Raw genomic sequence first — 21,756 nt, forward strand, 5'->3', positions numbered from 1 at the left:
GAGATTGTTGAGGAATGAGGTAGAATGGTGTGAGTAGCGGTGCTACTTATAGGCGGTCAAAACTGAGGGAGATGGGAATAATATGCATATGGGAGCATAAGGTCAAAACTGATGGAGCTGGAGTGGAAAAAACAAGAGGAACAAGGGGGAGAATCATCAGCCGGCCACTACGAGAGGAGTGAGGAGGAACAAACATTTCTGTCCCCGGGAAGTGGAGGATCTAACTTTTTTATCTCTTTGGCCCAGTTGCATCGCATCGTGCTCGATCTTCTCCTGCTCGAAGATTCAAAGCATGCGAAATTGTAAATATTTATATGCGCATGTATATGCACCCTCATGATTAAGCATATTTACACCACAAAATGTGTCCAATGATATCTTCTAAAGTTATACTAAATCAGCGACAATTAATATATTGGAGGGAGTAACTCTTGTTGGTGTTTTGGTTAAACCAACTCTCCTCGCATGATGATCCTGGGTAAATTGCCGATATATTTGTTCGGCTTGCTATTGCTTTGAGTGTGCCATAAAACTCGTTCCCAAATTAAAGAACTTCGTATTCGTGTGAAATATTCAGAAAGTATAACATCGAGCAATACATAAATTAGCTAATTACTGCTTGTAAAGGAGCTAGTTATAAATTTATTTTAAGAGCATCATGTTGCTATCTTCAAATAGCTAGTTGCAGAGATTGGATTCTATCGTCAGAAAACGGGTGTGTGTTGGCCATACAATCCAGGAGCTAGAATATATATCTTGCTTTTTGGATGAGAGAATATTATTAAGAAATCTAGCTCCAACCTGTTTGTGTGACTCTACCTATGGCAAAATGTCTTTTTATATTCCGATGGAATTTTCCTTTTGTGTGTTGCGCTTGGTTGATTCTAAATTGTCCCACCTTTTAGGTAATTGATAAACGTTAAATAAAAACAAAGTATTCCAGTAGTTTGTGAAACAGTTTGTTCCAAAATAATTTTAGCTTGACCCCACGATAGAAATACTAGAATACAAATGTGACTATATGATACATGTGAGTTCTATTTTTTTAAGTGGAATTGTATACGCAAATTACAAAACAACTGCAACATGCTACTTGTTGTTATAGATGATTGTACAGAATCGAACTAGGTGATTACATATAAGAAATGTATGTAAATGGGGAATCACATTATAATGTGACACTACATATTTTTTTTATTATGTAAATCTTTGTCCTTCCCAAAATATACGGCACACTTAAGTTTTGACATTTTTTAGTCTACGAGTTTCATTTATAGTATGTTTATAAAATTAGTATAAAGACACGACTTTTTTAAAGGAGTATGACCCCCCGCCTCTTCATCTGGACGATGAATGTAGCCATTTTATTAATTATTCACAAAGAACTTACAAAGTAATACATCGGTAATTCTGAAGTCACCATCTTGACAACATTTGTCACTACTCCTATCCACTTGATGAAGGGTGCCGATTGTCCGAGCCGAATACCAAACATACCTTGCACCAAAGTCTAACATCTAATGTCGGAGGACCCAACCAAACCGCTGCCGGGTTTGGGGCACACACTGGTCCGACGCACTTTCAGAGGCCGTGGCCGCCGTCTTCCACTAAGCCATCTTCAAAGCAGGCGTTGACGCATTGACCTTGTCGTCCCTGCCGTCAATGCCACCTCCCTACGCACATCCATCAGCGTACATCTGTCACCGAGGCCCTGCTGCGCCACGCCACCTAGACTCCACATCGTCGATGCGTGACATGAAACACCGCTCCACCACAAAACCGTCCACTAGTCCCTCTAGCCAATGCACACCTCCAAGAATGACGCCCCCAAGGAGGGAACGACACAAGTGCACCGCCATCATCCGATCAATTGATCAAGGGTTTCCCCCGGAGGTAGCGGGAGGATTTGGGAGCTTCACCTCGATGATGCCTTCATGAGGAAACGACACGAAGGGATTTCACCATCACCGGCTCCCGCCATCGGTTGAAGACCAGGTTTTCACCTGGATCTATCCCAAGAACATCCATCCGACAACCTTGCACCATCCAGACCTCCTTCAAAGCCCCAGATCTAGCCGCCCAGATCCGATGACCATCCGCAGCAGCACTGCCACCGTGGGAGCCCTGGCACACCGACCACTGCCTGTGTGTTCCACCACTGGAGCCTGGGAGTAGGGCCGCCACCCCACCTTGTCAAACCGCGAGAGCCACCAAGAGGAGTCCCGCACGCTCATCACCGTCTCTGATCCGACCCAATCCTGAGCCAAAGCCACCAGATCACTGGCGCAGATCCGCCTTGGACAGTAACGGCGCCACACCATGCTGCCGCAGGAAACCCGAGCTTCACCTTCCACCACCTTCCAGGGCTGCTGCCCTGGGATCCATGCCGGACGTCGCCCCGCCACCGAGCATGTCCCGCCGCCGCCGAACTGTGCTCGCACAGCAGCGCGAGGACGCAACCATCGTGAGCCTCTGCCTATATGCCTAGGCCCGCGGGGGTGGGGGTTGACGCCGGTGCTCATATGCGATCTCTGTATGATTCTGCGTGCAAGACAAGTCTGGTAGATGCCAAATCCAAAAATGGGAGAGATTTTCACTTCTCGACCTCTGCACCAACTATGGATGCATACAACCATTTTTGTATGAGTACCAACATAAACATGGTATTTAGATTTCTTTAAATGAGTGTCAAGATATTTTTTGATGAGTGGTTCCACCACACACCAAGCTTGATCTCCAATAAATGGGGAAAAACCCTTTGCGTCACCTGTCAATTCTAGGAACTGAACTCGGGTCATTAGGCTGCATAACCGCATGTTAATCACTGAGCCAAGGGTCTCGACATAAAAGTATTTTGTAAGATAAATATGATCATATCATTCATATATGCCTAATCCATATATTTATTATATATTTGTGGTCTATGTTTGGCATCAAGAGTCTGAGGAAGTCAAATGCGCCTTACATTTCATAAATGAGGGAGTATTTCTATTTCACAGGGGTTATTTGTACTTTTGCTTCCAGACGGGATTCTTTTGTACTTCTTATAACCCACATGGTCAGATGGATTCAGCTCTTGTAGCTAGATCAATGAACGACAACATATATTTGGGGAAGTAAAGTGAAAATTTTAGCATGTAGTCATATACACATAAATGTTTAGAGATTCCCACTACTTGTTGTGGGTCAAAAGCCTTTATACCTGGAGCAAGTGGACAGATGTGAGATCAATATGATTCGGTTCTCTTCCCCCTTTCCCTCTTTAACAGGAGATTCTCTTGCAAGTTGCTATATAAATATGAATCCTCACACCCTATAATAAACATGAATATTTCTACCATATTCCATGCATTCAACAATAAACAATGAGCACAAATAATTTGACAATAAACAAGTCAAATAACTCAACAATTCAAATATGACCATCGACAAATTCAACAATTCAAATGTACCCGATAAATCGAATGAATCATAATTTTTTTAGTGCGTGCACTTTGTCATATGTATTGATGAGGCCAATATCGACCAATGTGATCATTGAATCCTCGGTGATGCTTGTGAGCACAACTTGCTCGGTCTCGGTTATCGCTTTCTTTCCTTCAGCCCCCCCCCCCCCCCCCCCCCGGCCTCTCAATCTCAATGTGCTCCTTTGGCATGATCTTTTTCAAGCTCAATTTTCTCCCACGCCTTTATCTTCTCCATCTCCACCCTCTCGCTCTCAAGTACCAACCTCTCCCTTAGCATATCTTTCTCCAAGTCCATCTCCTCCCTATGGACGTCAAGTAGAGTTTGTATCTTCCATCCTCTACTCCTCCTTAATGCATTTTTTTCATTTCACGTCTTTGTTGGAGAGGAACCCTCCCCACAAGGCCGACATTGTGCTCACCTCCCCATTACGCACGTCCATACCTTTCTCCCAATTCTCCCTCCTCATCATTCTACTTCTTTTCGGCTAGGACGCTGATGCAGTTCCACCTCCACTTTGTCTCACCCTCTTCATCCAAACCAATAGATTTTTGGTGATCTTGAGCCATCACTATTTGAGAGGGGGGGGGGGGGGAGATCATCAAAGAAGTCTTTCCGCTTGGTTTTGCCATTGAACAGCATCCGATACTGTGACAACGGAAGTGGTTCTTCTCATTTTGATGGTTCAATAGGGCAGCTAAGCTTAACTTTTAAAAACACATGCCAGAATGTTGCAACAAATAAAGCAAGCAAAAAAAGATGATGATCAATGTGGACCTAGCAAAACTTACATGACTCCGGCTCCCACGATACTTACATTCGTATTGACCACTTGCACATAATTACGCACCACAAAATTTTTTGCCGTTTCTCAGATGATATGTCATCGATGATTGAAAGACCTCGCATTGCGGTCACTTGTGATGGATGTAGTGTGACATAGATCTTGAATTCATGGAGGCACCCATGAATTTTGTCATAATATTTTGAACCCGTTTAGCTTAGTTTCACATATAGGATCCATGCTAGTATACAACCAAGCTTGGCACAACAAAGTATCTTCTTTTGTGGGATGCACTTTCCAGTAAGAGGATTAGAGAGGGAGAGAGGGGTAATGGGCGGAATCGTTGTTGTTGTATTGCCTAGTGTTGTGGGCGAATATATGATGGAGGGTTATATATATATATATATATATATATATATATATATATATATATATATATATAGAGAGAGAGAGAGAGAGAGAGAGAGAGAGAGAGAGAGCACGGCTTTCCTACCATCACTAGCAGCAGAGGGTGCTATCGGAACCCTCCATTTGCATCAAGATCCGAACTTTTAGTTGGATAAGGTTCTGAATTATTGCATTATTGGAGTTCGCATTTACAGAAGAGGAAAGCATGTGGAGAAGCTTTACTGGGCTATGGACGAAAATGGCAAGCTATAGTCTGAAATGACAGATTTATAAGTGGAATGGGGGCAGTTGCTTTCCAGCATTGTTCAACTAGCATGCCCTATTTAGAGAAGCCCTATGCTGTAGGTTTTGTTGCTTAGCTAGCAGCGAAAGGTTCCATACATCTCGGTCTATTTTTAGTAAGTTTTACTCCCAAATGGCACCTTTTGCATTACATTAACGCATCAGTCGTCGGATGTTTGCAAACGTTCCTTCTATTACGGGCAGTAAACTCTGCCATAATCTAGTTGTTCCTGAAAAAATCAAACACCCCAATCAAGTTGCTCAGACGCATACAGAAGGTGTGCTCACAGGGTCGGATGGTGCTGGACTCGGGGGCATCCAGGAGGAAGAGGCTCCCCACACCTTGCTTCTTCATCCATCGTTGTCGAGGACGGGGATGAGGCATCAGCATGAGCGAACCCACTGCCGAGTCCAACAGAGGCATGTGGAAGCGACCACCCCCGCGCTAGACCACGGGGAAGCAAGGCGCAGCTCGGCGTAGCGTGTAGGTGCTGCATGCCCGACTTGAATCCTGCTCTCCCCGGCTGCCACCTCACAGCTCTCGATGGAGTTGGCAGGCGAGGACCACGTTGGCAAGGCGTGGAGACCACGACCGGGGGAAGATTCAGAGGCCTACACGCTACCCCGCGGATCCATCCCCGGCGTGCCACCTCTGTGATCCGCGGCCAACACCACCACTCGTCCACACCAGACCCTCGCAACCCCTCGCCACCACCGCGGACCAGCGATCCAAGCCTGCACCATGGACGCCGGTGAGCCATTCTCCTCGGACCTGGCTCAACGGCCAGGGCTGCCACCGGGAGCTCGCCTTACAGCCTTAGTGCTCCACCAGCGGGAACTTGCCGCACCCCGCACGAGGCACGAGGGACTGGAGGTTGATGACGATATCGACCGTGCCCCGTCGACCCGGATCTCGCTGGTATTTGTGCAGCAGATGGAGTCATGAGGGAGCCCTTTGGGGAGCACGACGACGCGGGTGGGAGAGGATTGGAGCGGGCTGCTCGCCGGGGAAGGGAAGGAAAGGGCAGAAGGCTGGGGCGGTGGGATCTGGATCGGAATGGAGAGCGACTAGTGATGGAAAACGACTAGCGAGGGGAGAGAGACGGGGTGGAAATAACCAAAGCCCACAACCTGAGCATAGCACAAGGCCGGAGAAAAAAAATAGAAACTACAAAAAAGAAAGCACGAACCGTTCCTGGGGTAGGTACTTCATCAGTAGCTCGGAACCGTTCATGGGCCAAGAACCTTAGTCACGTGGGCCGAGGTCTGCGCCGCGCCAGAAATACCAGCCTACCACTGAGCCTACTGGCCTAACAGGGGAGACCGTGGCCCACTTTGCTCTATATGAGGAAATAAAAGTGAAGCACCTAAAATGCAAGAAATATAAAGAGGGAAAGAAAGTGGACCATATCCCAATGCAAACATGTGGCCTTGATTGCAATCTTTCCAGAGAAACACAATAGCTTTGCTTTTCCCTATATATATAGGACCGCTAAAGTGAGCCTGAGCGTAAACTCCTTATTCTACGTGCTGGTCCATCATTCAAGCACGCCCCGCTCCAAGTAAACCGGTTTGCCTAATCAATCCAGCCAGTACTTGGCGTGGTCGTAATGGGCTAACATAACATGGTAATGGGTCTAGTTCGCATCCCCCCGATGGTAACCAAGAGGAAGCTAGTAATGATCCCTCAAAATAAGAGGAAGCTAGTAATGAAGTGGTAATGGAACATGAATACGTTACTACATTTGCTATTCCTTTTTACCCTCCCATGATTAGTGAACTAAGCCACGTGATGGAGGTGGCCTGCATGGCAATGGTAATGGATAGTAAAACAATTACTATATTTTTAATTTTTTTACCCTCACATGATCAGGGAATGAGAGTCACGAGACGAGTGTGAGCGTGGGAGTCGTAACAAAAATTAAATCATTTACTATATTTCCTATATGGTTTTACCCTCACATGATTAGAGCAGAGCCACGGGACGGAGGTTGAGTGCATGGGAGTGGTAATGAAATTAAATCCATTACTATATTTGCTATTCTTTTTTACGTACCCACAGGTGATTAAAGATAGGTGGGAATGCACAGGGAGACCGACGCGTAGAATTAGAGGTTTGCGCTCTCGCTTAGTGTGTGTGTGTGTATATATATATATAGTGTATGGACCTTTTTGGAGTACTAGACAAGGTAGAATAAATCCTATGCTATCACATATTTCTTAAATACCGTGATCCTCTGACATCCCCCCACGGTCACAATGTGAGCGGCGCGGATGGAGACACTAGAGAAAAAACCAAAGGTTGTAAACCAACGTATTGACATCGCGCCGCAGTCAGAACCGTCGATGCGTCGCGGATGTTGTGGCTGGACACACTACTAGGAAAAACCCTAGTAGCAGCATGGGGTAAAGCCCTAGCAGTAGAGCGGGGGCCCACTCTACTGCTAGCGCGCTAGCTATAACTACCTTTTAGTAGTAGCGCGGGGTACAAACCCGCGCTACCGCTACTTAGTAGCACGGGTTTGTACCCCGCGCTACTGCTAACTTTGGCTGTAGCGTGGGCCCAGACCCAGTGCTACTACTAAGCTTGTGTAGCAACAACGCAGTCCTGCGCTGCTGCTAGGTCCTTACCCCGCGTTGCTACTAGGGTTTCTGTAGTTTTTCTTTTGGCTTCACATACACAATATTTATACAGGTTTTAACGGTATACACATACGATGAAACTATGTGAGATAGTACTGATCATAGTGCTCCAACATAAGCATAAGCAAGTTGATCCATAGTTTAATTAGTTCTCAATTGAGCGTCTTTTAATGCATTACGTATGATCAACACCATGTGAGATAAGAGATATGTTGTGTACTTTTTGTCAGCTAAGATTTCTTCTGTAGCTTAATTGGTGCTAATTAACATAGAAACTTAAAAAATGTGTTGAATCGTTTGGTACTAATTGTTGTTCTCAATTGGTGCTAATCATCATTCTCATTTTTTGGTAATCGCCATTCTAACTTTCATAATTATACATGACCACCTTATATTTTAGGGCTACTTCAATCATCAGGTAGGTGGAATTCCAGTGGTTAGGAATATCAATGTATTGAATACCCTTTTTCAGTTATACCTAAATTGGTAGCAAGCACATCGAATGGCTAGATACATGGTGGTGAAAAATCAATGTGCCTTATCATGCAATTTTTTTCCAGTTTATAACCACTAGCTACATATTATAGGCTAGTTCAGTCAAAAAGAGTCAAAACGATTGATGATAACATATTTATACTAGACATTGAATACCATTTTTATGTCTTACAACATTAACCCCATTTTGCAGTATGAGTTAAATTTTAACAATTATACAATTTAGAAGGATATTGATACAAAGTGCTAAAGTGAACTCTACTTCAGTGGAGATTGTGTCTTCTTTTTTACTGAAACATTTTTGGACTCGAATTTTACGTAAATCTAAGCAAGTAAAAATTACATGAAAAAATCACTTCAATCTATGGAATAAATTACATGACTTAGATTATTTGACATGCTTATAATTATATATGTTTTTTTGTGTTTAAGAGGTAAATACACTGACAATCTTAGAACTTGCACGCAATGGTCAGTTTGGTGCATAAACTTGTAAAATACGTGTTTCTGGTCCGTGAACTTGTATGAAGGTGCAATACGATCACTTTTTTCGTATGCGGGGTATCCAATGCATACTTGGCATACCAGCATGGTGAGGGCCCACAGTCAGTGGCAGGTAGCAGCAAATGCGCTGGTGCACATCTTTTTTTTTGCGGAAAACACCTTTGATCTTTATTTATTTACATAAATAATCCCTCATAAATGAAAAATGTTGGGACAAGTGAGATTCGAACCCACAATGACGGCTGCTACGTGCCCCGCATTGATGGCCACCAGACCACATGCGGCTTTTTAAACATTTTTTTTACTATTTGGTTTTCCACGGGCGTTCCTTAGGGCATCTCCAGCCGCGCCCCCAAGACGGCCCCTGAAGCCTTTTTTTTATCATCGGCGAGTAAAAATCCTCCCACCGCAACCCCAGAGTCACGTTTTTCGCCGGATCAGACGAAAATCACGGCCGGCGCTCGCGAGGGAAACTCAGCAAACCGGGATGCAGCTGGGGCGCCGGCGCTATATTTTAGCCGCGAAAGGCCCACTGCCAGCCTCTAATCTCTCTCTCTCTCTCTCTCTCTCTCCTTTTTCTGGCTAGGCCCACCACGTGAGGCATGCAAAAAAAGACAACGCGGAGAAGCCGCAAGTGGCCGGCCCCGGCCGCTGGCCCCGCGCCGCGCCTCCTCGGAGCAGCTTCACGCCGCCGGCCCCGCGCCGCGCCTCCCCGGAGAAGCTTCACGCCGCCGGCCCGATCGCCAGTAGCCAGCCCCCGCAGGCCTCCGTGCGCTACCGAGCCCGTCACCGGAGCAGCTCTCTCCTCCACGGGCGGCCCCGGCACCGGGCACGCCGGCCACAGGCGGCCCCGGCCCCAAGCATGGCGACCACGGCCGGCCCCGAGCGGCCCCGGCCCGGAGCCACGCACCGGCGGGCGCAACCTTGAGCCTCACACGGGCACGGCACGGCTGGCGGCGGCCAGCGGGGAGCCGGGGCGGGCGGGATGGGCGGACGGGGGCGGCGCGGCCATGCGGGGGCACGCCAAGTAGTTGTTGCAGGGCGCGTGCGTCGCGCTGGAGCGCATCCACCATGCGCCATACCACCGTCCAGTAGTTGGAGCACGGAGGCAAAGAAGACGCGGAGACGGTGGCGGGGCCATCCACGCGGCCCCGCAGTGCGCCGGCGAGCAGCACCAGCGTCCCCTCTCGAAGAAGCTTCGCGATTCAAGCGCCGGGCGCGCGGCCACGACGCGGCGTAGGCCGAGCCCCGCGCCGCGGCCACGTCCTCCTCCTCCGGCAGGGCCGAGCCACGCCCATCCGCAGGCTGGCTCTCGTGGTGATCTGCAACGTGGGGCGCCTACTCGGAGGGCCGGGCCTCGCTGATGGACGCGGGCGGTGCGCGAGCTCCTCCTGGCATCGCTGGCCGCGGCGGGGCACTGGGCATCGGTGCTCTTCCTCGCTGCGCGCCACGCGCTCGTGAACCTTCGAGCTGCCGCCACGCGTCCTGCTCGTCGAGGTGCAGAGATGCTTGGGGTGGAGGCGGCTGGAAAAATTTGCCACCCAGACTCAAAAAATCCGCCGATGCCTCCCCAGGAGGCCGAAAAAACACCTCCTGGGGGGCACAACGGCTGGAGATGCTCTTAGCTTTTGGACCCAACAAATTTTTGAAAAAAAATTTGCACAAAAAACGCGTTTCTTTTTCTTCTGCGAGAGGCGCAGTTTTGCTTTCATGAGAGGCGCGGTTTTGCTTTCATGAGAGGCGCGGTTTTGCTTTCGCGAGAGGCATGGCCATGCCTCTCGAAAATGGAAAAAAGACACATTTTTTTTTGGTTTTTTTCCTTCCGCGAGGGGCACGGTTTTGCTTCCGCGAGAGGCATGGTTGTGCTTTTCGTGAGAGGCACGACCGTGCCTCTTTCGAAAAGGGGGAAAAACGTGCTCCCGGTTCGGTTTTTGTGTCCAACTTTTTGTCCGGTTTTTTTGTGATTTTTTTGTCAAAACTTATCAACATGGGATCTAGTTTTGAAAATCTCGACGTGAGAAATTCAATGATGAAAATAGTTCGAAATTTAAACGCACGGTTTAAGAGATAAAATATTTTGAATAAAGGGATGAAAAAAAAAAGAAAAACTTCCAGGTTACGATAAGTGACGCGCATAAAGTGCGCCACTTTTCGCAAACTAAGAAGATGGGAGTGATCTTTGGAAAGAGTACTCCTTAATCAGTTATTTCGCGGGAATGTGCGTGCGTTAAGAAGGGAGCTTGGGTTGGGCTGTGTTGTGTGGGCTTAACTCCAGGCCAATATATAAATGTTGGTGGTTAATAGGAAGAAAGAAAAAATGCCATGCTTGGCCCTGGTTGCCTGGGGCCCAACTCCGCCCCTGCATATTCGTGATCTCCGCCACCTCTGCCGTATCAGATTTGTTTGAAGTGCACTGTATTTGTTCAGATTTGTTTTTAGTAGTATGTGTGTATAACATATCTGCATCATCATCAATTTCTTTTCTCTTTTGATTGGTATGGACATATTGTTACATGTGCAGACGATATAAATATTGTACATTAGAATACATACGAGATAAGTTAAACCCATGCAGCAAGGAGACAGGACGATCCCGCCATAGACCACTTGCTACTGAAGTATTATGAACATGCATGCATCTGCATAGCCTTGCATGCGTACGTTGACATGGACACCATGCACGAGACTTATCTCATGCACATGCACATGCTTCCAGTTCCATCGATCTATGTGGTGTGTATCATTCATTGTCCATTGCCGCCTAGATCTTCAAGTGCTTCAACCTATTCATCAAAATTGCAAGATTAACCCCAGCTTTCAAGTCCACACATAATTTGATAGTAAGGAACACGGTAAAGCCGGTCGTACCTGTCGGCCTCGTAGCCGGCGTTGTGGCCGGGGCCTGGGCAGGGGGAACGGTAGGCGGGGAAGGCCACCTTGCCGGCCTCGATGCGGGCGATGTCGTGGACGAGCAGCTCGTAGTAGCGTTTGACATCGTCGGCCGACTTGCCGCCACCAACGGCACGAGCGACGTTGTGCCAGCGGTCGGGCGTGTCCCGGTCATGCACTGCCAGTGCCTGCTCGAACAGCTTGTTCTGCTGCGGCGTCCATCCAGCCCTCCCGGCCGCGCTCATTGACAGCGACGCCATTGCTCGATCTACCTAGCTGCGATTGGGCTTATGATGTTGGTACCGTGAACTCGTTGGTTGCACAGGGCTGCTTCTGAGATGGATGAGGAAGAAGGGTGTGAGAAGGGGTGCTACTTATAGCCGGCCAGACTAGACAATTCAGAGGAAGGATTCAGCTCTGTGGGGGCGGAGAAGATGGAGAATAATGGCCACCGCGAGAGGAGTGAGGAAGGGGGTCAGCTCGAGAAGGAACAAAATTTTCTGTCCCTTGGAAGTGGGGGATCTACCTTTCTATCTCCTCGGTGTAGTCCCGTCGCGAATCGGCTCGGCATCCTTCCTCGACCTCCTCCTGCTCAAAGATTCAAAGTAAAAAATGTAAATATATATATGTGTCTATATACAAGCATATACGTTCTCATAGTTTTAATTTAAGACATGTGCATATTCATATGCAATATGGAGAGGCCGAAACAGGGTTCTCTTCTCTCATTTTGAAAAATGCAATCCATGGTTTACAGCTTGCATGTCTTGACTTCTTATCTACACCACAAAATATGGAAAAATGTTTTTTACTAGCATTCTGGTTCAACTAACTCCTTACGTGCGTGATGATCTTGGTTCTACCACCAACATATTTACTGGGGTTGCGTTGGGTTGTTACTCTCTTGAGTGTACCTTAAATGTTTCAGCTCCTTTTTTTCAATCTAAGTTCCCATTCTTTCTAACATTCACAGATAATAACATCGACTAAAAAAAATTAATCAATTATTTCTTTGTCAAGGAGCTAGCTATATAGTTAAGAGCATCTAATCGCTATCTACATATAGCTAGTTGCAAAGATTGGATTCCATCACCAAATTTCAGATGCTGTTGTCCATACGAACCAGGATATATCTTGCTTTTTGGATGGAAGAATCATACTATTTGGAAATCAAGCTCCAACTTCTTTGTGCATGATTCTTCTATGGCATTAAACATTGATTCGAAAAGAATTTTTTATTTTAGAGTCCAATGGAAAGAAAGAAACGCTTTCCGGTATTAAGTGACAAGAATTATCCACCATGTGTCGCGGCTCATCGATGTTAAATTGTCCTCTCGTTTAGACGATTCAGGAATGTTAAAGGGCAACCTTTCCTTGATACTAAGCTCAGTATATAGATAGGGGAAGGTAAATGTTAAGTTGACACCTAAATACATGTGTATTTATTATAAGTTTATAACTAAGACTTAATGGGCATATTTACCATTACAATAGTTACACTCCCTTAGCTTACTATGATAGCATACATTATTACCTTGTGATTTACAGTTGGAGGCTAAACATCAAAAATAGTATAGCCATGTACTTAGTTTCTAACAATATATGTGCATCATCAGGAATTGTACTAGCAAAAAATTCCTACAAATTAAGTCAGACAAACATGCTAAAAGCATCCATTTATGTGTGTTTTCAGTTAATTGTTCAAAATAGCAATATAGAGATTAGTAGTAGAAGAGCTAGTTACAAAATAAATTTAGCTTCGGTATTCACTTAAATATTATGTAACAACGGGCAATTCTACACGTATACATGCATTAACTTTGAGCCACATTTGGGATATTATATGTATAAATATGTAACCCCCAGTTGATTCAATCTATTGCAATTTTCTGCTATATTTCTCACATATTTATATTTCTTTCGCGCTAGAGTTGAATCAAACATATTTCTGAAAAACTATAGCAACAACTCGCAATAGATTGCCAAAGATGGTTAGCCGCAGGGAGCAGTGTAGTAGAGACCAAGGTGGACCTTTGCCTGCCCAATGTTGTAGTTCTCTTGGTTGGAACTAACTTTGTAAGAAATATCTTCCTGCTTAAAGAAACATAAGGTTCTGTAAACTATTCATGTTTTTGTCCAACATATATATTGTATGCAGTCACATTATGGGCAGGTAAATCGTCGTTTAACCTATTAAAATATTTATGTCCAAGTTAAACGCATGCAAAGACAACTATCTAGTGTAGAAAATATACGGAAGTGCGAGGATGTATAATTTGGCACTCTCTTCTGTCTTCTTTTGTACCTAACTTCAATATAATTTCAGATGGACCCTTTAGTATTGTGCTTATATTACTTTTGATTTGCAGGGTCTCGCCGGGTACCTGGCAATATTTCGAACGATGGAATTTGCTATAGTTGATTACCCTGTATCTATATGCACAAATAATTTCGGAACTGAACCCAAATGTTAGCACGTATAGAGAAATTTATAGGGATTCCAATCTGCAACTGTTGTGGATCGAAAGCCTCGATCCCCGGAGCAAATAGACCTAATGTGATCGATGAGCCTGATTCGATTTACTTTTTTCTTTTATTTCTTTAGAGGAGATTCTCGCGCAAGTAGCAAGTAAATGTGAATCTTTAAAGGCAAGTTGGGGATCGATCCATGCGCGAGAAAAGTAAACAGTCGATGTATATTCCCGCAAAAAAAAAAGTCGATGTATATACAAGTAACCCTCAATGTGTTTTGTACACACGCATAGTATACACATGCATCTCGTGAAGTGATTTATAACTAGCATTACACATGTGCATCCATATACATGTAGCTGTAGCAACAATATTAATTGATAGGCGCTAAACATCACACGCTTCAAGCTTTCAACACAGTGATTCTGCAACTAGCTTGCAGTGCTGGTCGATGGATCGACATGCAGCTACCACTACTGAAATTTTCACGTACGCCGGGTGTAATGCTCTTTGCCGAGTGCTAAAACACGGACACTCGGCAAACCAAACTTTGCCGAGTGTCACTTTCGGTAATGACTATGAAACTGGAGCAGAATGCACCCTTTGCCTAGAGACCTCTTGGTAAATGTGTACCAACCAGTAGAACCTGACACCTTTACCGAGAGGTCTCTCAGTAAATGATAATAACTTGTGGTGCCCCTGACAACTTTACCGAGAGGGCTCTCGGTAAAGGGAAAAGGATTGTCGAGGGTGGCTCTTGGCAAAGTTGGCCCTCGGCCTGCTCTCGTGGTCTCACATGTCAGGAGGTGACACGTGTCAGCCTCCTACTGGTTCCCTTTGGCGAGAGTTGCTCTCGGCAAAGTTGGCCCTCGGCCTGTTGTCGTGGTCCCACATGTCAGGAGGTGACACATGCCAGCCTCCTACTGGTTCCCTTTGCCGAGAGTGGCTGTCGGCAAAGTTGGCCCTCGGCCTGTTGTCGTGGTCCCACATGTCAGGAGATGACACGTGTCAGCCTCCTACTGGTTCCCTTTGTCGAGAGTGGCTCTCGGCAAAGTTGGCCATCGGCCTGTTGTCGTGGTCCCACATGTCAGGAGGCGACATGTGTCAGCCTCCTACTGGTTATCTTTGCCGAGAGTGGCTCTCGGCAAAGTTGGCCCTCGGCTTGTTGTTGTGGGCCCACATGTCAGGAGGCGACACGTGTCAGCCTCGTACTAGTTCCCTTTGCCGAGAGTGGCTCTCGGCAAAGTTGGCCCTCGGCCTATTGTCATGGGCCCACATGTCAGGAGGTGACACGTGTCAGCCTCGTACCGGTTCTCTTTGCCGAGAGTGGCTCTCGGCAAAGTTGGCCCTCGGCCTGTTGTCGTGGGCCCACATGTCAGAAGGCGACACGTGTCAGCCTCCTAATGGGTCTTTTTGCCGAGTGTTGCCCTCGGCAAAGTCGGATCTCGGGCTGTTGTCGTGGGCCCACATGTCAGGAGGCGACACGTGTCAGCCTCCTAGTCTTTCTCTTTGCCGAGAGTGGCTCTCGGCAAAGTTTACGTGGTCCCACATGTCTGGAGCTAACGGACTTATCCGTTAGCTGCTTTATTTTGCCGAGACGGGTTGTTTAGCTCTCGGCAAAGGCTTTGCCGAGTGCCCGTATTCTGGCTCTCGGCAAATTCCTGTTTGCCGAAGAGGTGTACGCCGGGTGGCTTTTGCCGAAGGTTACACTCGGCAAAGGTGTTGCTGGCGGTTTTTGGGCCTTTGCCGAGTGTCCGTTGCACTCGGCGTATAGGACGATGTCGGGGGACTAATCCACGAGCACCTATGGGACCGGCGGACCGGGTCCCTTTCGGTTCGGCGGGGGCGAGGGTCGCACAAAGAGCGGATCGAGGCGAAGCACACGAGCAGTTTACCCAGGTTCGGGCCGCACGGATGCGTAAAACCCTACTCCTGCTTTGTGGTTTGTATTGAGTTCTTGCTTGGGAGCGCGGAGTGCTACAGTACACCCCAGCAGCTAACGAGACCGAGCGTGAGTGTTCTCTTCCTCCTCCCTCCATGTTGCGCATGGGCCTCCTTTTATATGCTCAAGGGGTCACCGACAGGTGGCAACGTAGACAAGGGTAAAAATGGAAAGGTGTTGCAGTTGGTACAGCTACCTGCTACAGTGTATCATACCTAACCCTGACGGCAGGGGACACGTGCATTAAATGCCCGTCTGCGTCGCCTAAATAGTGCAAAAGGGACCGTCAGGGACGCCATCACTCGCCACGATGGCAATCTTGTCAGTGCCGCTTGCCACCGCGCACCGCTGGCTGCACAGCCTCCCGCCACGTACGCCTGGAAGGGTCCCAGAGCGACATGTTGCTGGATGTGCTCGAGCGCGGGCACAGAGTGGTGGCTTGCCGCGGTCGTTGTCTTGTCGCGTCCGGGAGCTTGTCGCTCACCGGGCCTTGCCGGGACGCGTGGCGTGTCGCGGCAAGTTCTTTGAGATGCCTTGGTTGGCCTTCCCGGCAAGCTCCTCTTGCCGGGGTCTTGTCTCCTTAAGCGCCTTGCCTTGGTTGGCCTTCCCGGCAAGCTCCTCTTGCCGGGGTCTTGTCTCCTTGGCTTGGATACTTTGTCCTTGAATGGCTCCAAAGGAACCACGGAGGATCTTGGCGGTCATCCGGCAAGCCTTGCCGTGGGATGCTGCGACTGCCCGTGCACAAGTTCGGGATACTAGGGTACCCCTACTCTAGTACACCGACAGGAGCCCCCGGGCCTGGGCCATACACGGTGCCGAGCGCTGTTGGGCCAGGCCCAAAATAGGGCACGGGCACGCGCGGCTTGGGTTACGCCGTATCTCTCCCCATATCCACCGCGCCCTCCCCGAACGGCACGCGTTGAATGCGGCGTCGTGGGAGAGATCGTGGGTGGTTTCTTTATTCGGAAAGGTGGAACGTCCGCCCCTCCCTCTTTATAAGCAGGGGAAACAGGGGTAGTTCGCCCATTCGCCGGTTGCTACTCCAATCTCGGAAATCTCCGCCGCTCCCTCGTCTTCCCAAAGCTGAAAGAGAGCAGCGCCCCGCCCCCCATCGCCACCAGCACCACCAACGCCGTTGACCTCCTCCACCACTTCCGCCATGGCTCCGAGAGCCGACAAAGGGAAGGTTGTGAAGTCGACCGAGGCGCAGCGGCTTGCGGCGCTGCGAAAGGAGCGGGCAATCTTCCCCCCAAGCTCGCCGCGAGGGAGCTGCGGGAGAATTACTACCTCTTCTGGTCGACGGAGACGCGAGCGCATCCGCGCACGAAGGTACTTCCAGCCGCCGCTTGGAAAACGGCTCCAAATGGATATCCTTTCTTCGCCTTGTTCTTCTACTGCGGGCTCTGCCCGCCTTTCTCTGAGTTTTTCTGCGATATTATGAACACCTACGGGTTCTGCCTCCTTGACTTCACCCCCAATGCTGTTTTGACCATGGCAGTTTTCGCACATCTCTGCGAAAACTTTGTCGGAGTCTATCCCAATGTAGCCCTTTTTCGCCACTTCTTTATGCCCCGAGTAGAGAGAGGAGAGCCTTTATCCGGCGGAATTGCCTGGATCTCGAGGGCCGGCAAGAAGGACACTTAGAGGGAGAGTTCCGCGGCAAGTGGGAGGAATGGAGAGCAGACTGGTGCTGGATTGTCGAGGAGAACCCACAGCCGTTTACCGCCCGGCGCCAAGCCCCAGTAGCACGCGGCAGCGATTGGAGTGACGTGGCCCCGGAAGACGATAGGCTGAAGATTGCCGTCACCCGGATCCAACGCCTCAGGCTTGCCGGGCTCACTGTAGGCGCTGTTGGCGAGTGCTGCCGCCGCCCAGAATGCTTTTAGGGAGAATGTGGAGCACTGGACGGAGGGTCTCGTGAAAGCTGCCGCAGACATCAACAGGGAGCTGGCGCAGCTGGGGGTGGAGGATCTCGGGTATTCCTCTGATGAGAACCTCCAACCCAGCGCCAAGCTCACCTTGTTCTTCAAAGGCGTGGCGACGGCCCTCCAGCGGCTCCGGGAGAAGATCCCAAAGCAGCTGGCCGATGAGTCACGCAAGATCTGCGCGGGAGCTCTTCAAAAGGTGTTGGTGAAGGTGGCCTTCCGCAACCCGGGCCTCAACCTCGCCAACGTCCTCAAGACCCTGCCGCCGGATGCTGATCTGGAGGCGCTCAAGACCCTTGTCGCACCCATTATGGACAAGGCGAGCGGGATCAAGAGGATTGAGGGCGATCGCGTAGACTAGGCCGCCCGTTTTCTTCTTTTCTTGTCGCTGCTGGTCATGTTATGAGAACAATCTGTTAGAGCCGCGACAAGCTACCTTGTAATATAACTCTATTCCGGGTAATGATTGCAATGTTATTCCCTTTACTTGATTCCTTCCTTTGTATGTTTTTGCCCTACGCTTTTAGGGAACTTGCCGGTGCAGGCACCTTGGCCGCGAGTGCTGAGTGCGGAACGTCAGCAGCCTGCTGGCGGTGCCGCTACCGACAAGAAACCTTGTCGCAACTAGTCGCAGCTCACTTAAGTTGTTGAGCGGACTCGAAACAAAGTAAGGGTGCAACTAGCTACGAGTTGGTTCCTCCGCGCACAGTTTTTCCATACAAAGTGCGGTCGTTCAAGGGAGATAACTTAAAATTTTAAAAAAATCTGATTGCTCAAACTTTGGCAACTTAGCTTTTCTGTTGCTTGCTTCCCGGTAAGGCGAAACTTTCTTGAACGACGCCTGGTCCATACTATTATCTTCTCCTCCCCCCCCCCCGGCAAACTTGTGGGCGAGGGAACCTTCCTTTCCGGAATGCTATCTTTGGTCTCAAGACGGACAGTGCTAGGCCTAGTGACTCGTTTCACCCGGTAAGGGCCTTCCCACTTCGGCGTCAACTTGTTGGAATTCTTGGCGGACTGAACACGCCGAAGAACAAGGTCGCCTTCCTCGAGACTTCTGGCGTTAACTTTGCGGCTATGGTAGCGGCACAAAGCTTACTGGTAGCGAGCAGCTCGTACAGCAGCCTGAAGACGATCTTCCTCAAGGAGTAGCGCGTCATCTTGTCGCAGCTGCTCTTGCTCAAGCTCATCATAAGCGAGCACTCGAGGTGACCCGTATACGAGTTCCGTGGGGAGAACTGCCTCTGCTCCATAGACTAGAGCGAAAGGTGTCTGGCCAGTGGCTCGATTTGGCGTCGTCCTAATCGACCAAAGAACCACCGGCAGCTCCTCGATCCAGTTTCTTCCGCACTTGTGCAGCCTGTCGAAAGTTCTGGTCTTGAGCCCACGCAGCACTTCAGCATTTGCCCTCTCCGCTTGACCGTTGCTTCTCGGGTGAGCAACAGAAGCGAAGCAGACCTTGGTGCCAAGATCTTGGACGTACTGCATGAAGGTGCGGCTCGTGAATTGTGTACCGTTGTCGGTGATTATCCTATTAGGGATCCCGAAGCGGCAAACAATCGACCGGAAGAACTTGACTGCTGACTGTGCTGTCACCTTCCTCACTGCTTCCACTTCCAGCCACTTTGTGAACTTGTCGATTGCAACGTACAAGTACTCAAAGCCCCCGACTTCTCGGGGAAAGGGGCCAAGGATGTCGAGCCCCCAGACCGAAAATGGCCAGGATAAAGGGATCGTCTGGAGAGCTTGAGCTGGTTGGTGTATCTGCTTGGAATGGAACTGGCACGCTTCACACTTGGTTACTTGTGCAGTTGCACCCTGGAGGGCTGTCGGCCAAAAGAAACCTTGCCGAAATGCTTTGTCGGCAAGTGCTCTTGCGCCAATGTGGTGATCACATATGCCTCCATGTATCTCTGCCAACAGCTTTTGTCCGTCTTCCTGGTGAATACACTTCAATTTCACACCGTTGAGTCTTCTTCTGTACAGTGTGTTGTCGACAAACTGGTACATACTTGACTGCCGGGCTACTCTTTCCGCTTCTTCTTGCTCTTCGGAAAGTTCTCATGTCTGAAGGAAACGGACAATCCGCTATGCCCATGCTGGAGCTTGTGGCTCGACAACAAGGATTAAAGGCAAATCTGCTGCTGCGGGAACATCCGCTTCTACGGCGAGAACCTGCGGCTCTGCCAGAGCTTGACGTTCCCCGGCAAGCTTGCCGGAGCAAAACTTGTCGGGAGCTTCTGCTTCAACGGAACAAACCCTAGGGCTTGCCGGAGCAGACTGCTCCTCAGCGCTCTTGGCGTTGATCTTGGGGACCTTCTTGGCGGCGGCTACGGGAAGCTCTGCCGGAAAATAGTCACCAGAAATCAAATTCCTCTTCTTGCTCTGTCCAGTTGATGGCGTTACAGACGGTTGAGTCAGCTTGAGCACAAAGATCCCTGGTTCCACAGGTAACTTAAGTGCGGCGCACTTTGATAGGCCATCGGCAATGGCGTTCTGAGCTCTTGGAACATGCTCCATCTGTAGGCCGTCAAAGTGCTCTTCTAGCTTTCTCACTTCGTCGACGTAGGCTTCCATCAACGGACTCTGATAGCTCTTGTTCACTTGGCGGACGACAAGCTGCGAGTCACCCCTGACAATGAGCTTCTTGATCCCAAGGTCTGCCGCGATCCTGAGACCGGCAAGCAAGCCTTCATACTCTGCAGTATTGTTTGTTGCTTGCTCCTTGGGAAAGTGCATCTGGACTACGTACTTGAGGTGCTCTCCGGTGGGTGCGACAAGCAGCACGCCAGCGCCGGCGCCTTGCAGCGAAAAGGCACCATCAAAGTACATCAGCCACTTTTGCTTGCTTCCTCGACGGGGATGCTCGTTTCTGGAATTTCTTCATCTGGTGTTGGCGTCCATTCTGCTATGAATTCTGCCAATGCTCTGCTTTGGATAGTTGAAGTACTCTCAAACTTGAGGCCAAAGCTTGACAGTTCCAGTGCCCACTCAACAATCCTGCCTGTCGCTTCTGGATTCTGTAGTATCCTCTTCAGCGGAAAACGAGTGACAACTGTGATCTCATGTGCTTGGAAGTAATGGCGCAGCTTTCTCGAGGCCATGAGAAGGCCGAAAAGCAATTTCTGCACGCCAGAGTACCTTGACCTAGCCCCCTGCAGAAGGGAACTGACAAAGTAAACTGGGCGCTGTACCATTCTCTTCTGTATCTCCTCGCGCGTCTGCGCAGATCCATCCTTGTCGGGACCAGAGCTTGTCGGGGAAGCCCCCTGCTTGTCGCTGGATGCGCCTGCCGTGGTTGCTGGCTCGTCATCTGCCTCCCTCTCTGCTACTAACGCAGCACTAACCACTTGATTGGTTGCCGCTATATACAGCAGCAACTTCTCTTGTGGCTTAGGTGCGACAAGTGTTGGAGTGGAGGACAGGTATCTCTTCAAGTCTTGCAGCGCAGCCTCCGCTTCCGGAGTCCATTTCATTGGACCTGCCTTTTTCAATATTTTGAAAAACGGCAGGGCGCGCTCAGCAGACCTAGAGATAAACCTGCTGAGAGCAGCCACGCAACCGGCAAGTCTTTGTACATCCTTGACGCGCTTTGGTGCTTCAATCTGCTCAATGGCCTTGATCTTGTCGGGATTGGCTTCGATTCCCCGCTGAGACACGAAGAACCCGAGAAGCTTGCCGGAGGGGACTCCAAACACACACTTCTCGGGGTTGAGCTTGAGGCTGATCTTGCGCAGATTTGCAAAGGTCTCGTCTAAATCTTGAATCAGAGTTGCCTTGTCCTTGCTCTTGACCACTATGTCATCCATGTAGGCTTCCACATTTCTGTGTATTTGTGGCTCAAGAGCGACATGGACTACCCTTGCAAATGTTGAACCAGCATTTTTTAAACCGAAAGGCATCCGTATGAAACAGTACGTGCCACATGGAGTGATGAATGCGGTCTT

General features: G+C 49.0%; 1 protein-coding gene across 1 annotated transcript; it reads right to left on the reverse strand.

Annotated features, from left to right (window-relative positions):
- Positions 1-11,042: 11,042 nt before the first annotated feature.
- On the reverse strand, positions 11,043-11,814 carry LOC123182346 (protein RADIALIS-like 3). Its single transcript, XM_044594882.1, has 2 exons — positions 11,450-11,814; positions 11,043-11,364 (listed from the first exon to the last, which is right to left on the reverse strand). The coding sequence occupies exons 1-2, from the start codon at positions 11,728-11,730 to the stop codon at positions 11,343-11,345; spliced, it is 303 nt and encodes a 100-aa protein (XP_044450817.1). The 5' UTR covers positions 11,731-11,814; the 3' UTR covers positions 11,043-11,342.
- Between the last annotated feature and the right edge of the window lie 9,942 nt (positions 11,815-21,756).

Source organism: Triticum aestivum, chromosome 1A (genome assembly GCF_018294505.1).
Source record: "Triticum aestivum cultivar Chinese Spring chromosome 1A, IWGSC CS RefSeq v2.1, whole genome shotgun sequence".
NCBI lineage: Eukaryota > Viridiplantae > Streptophyta > Magnoliopsida > Poales > Poaceae > Triticum > Triticum aestivum.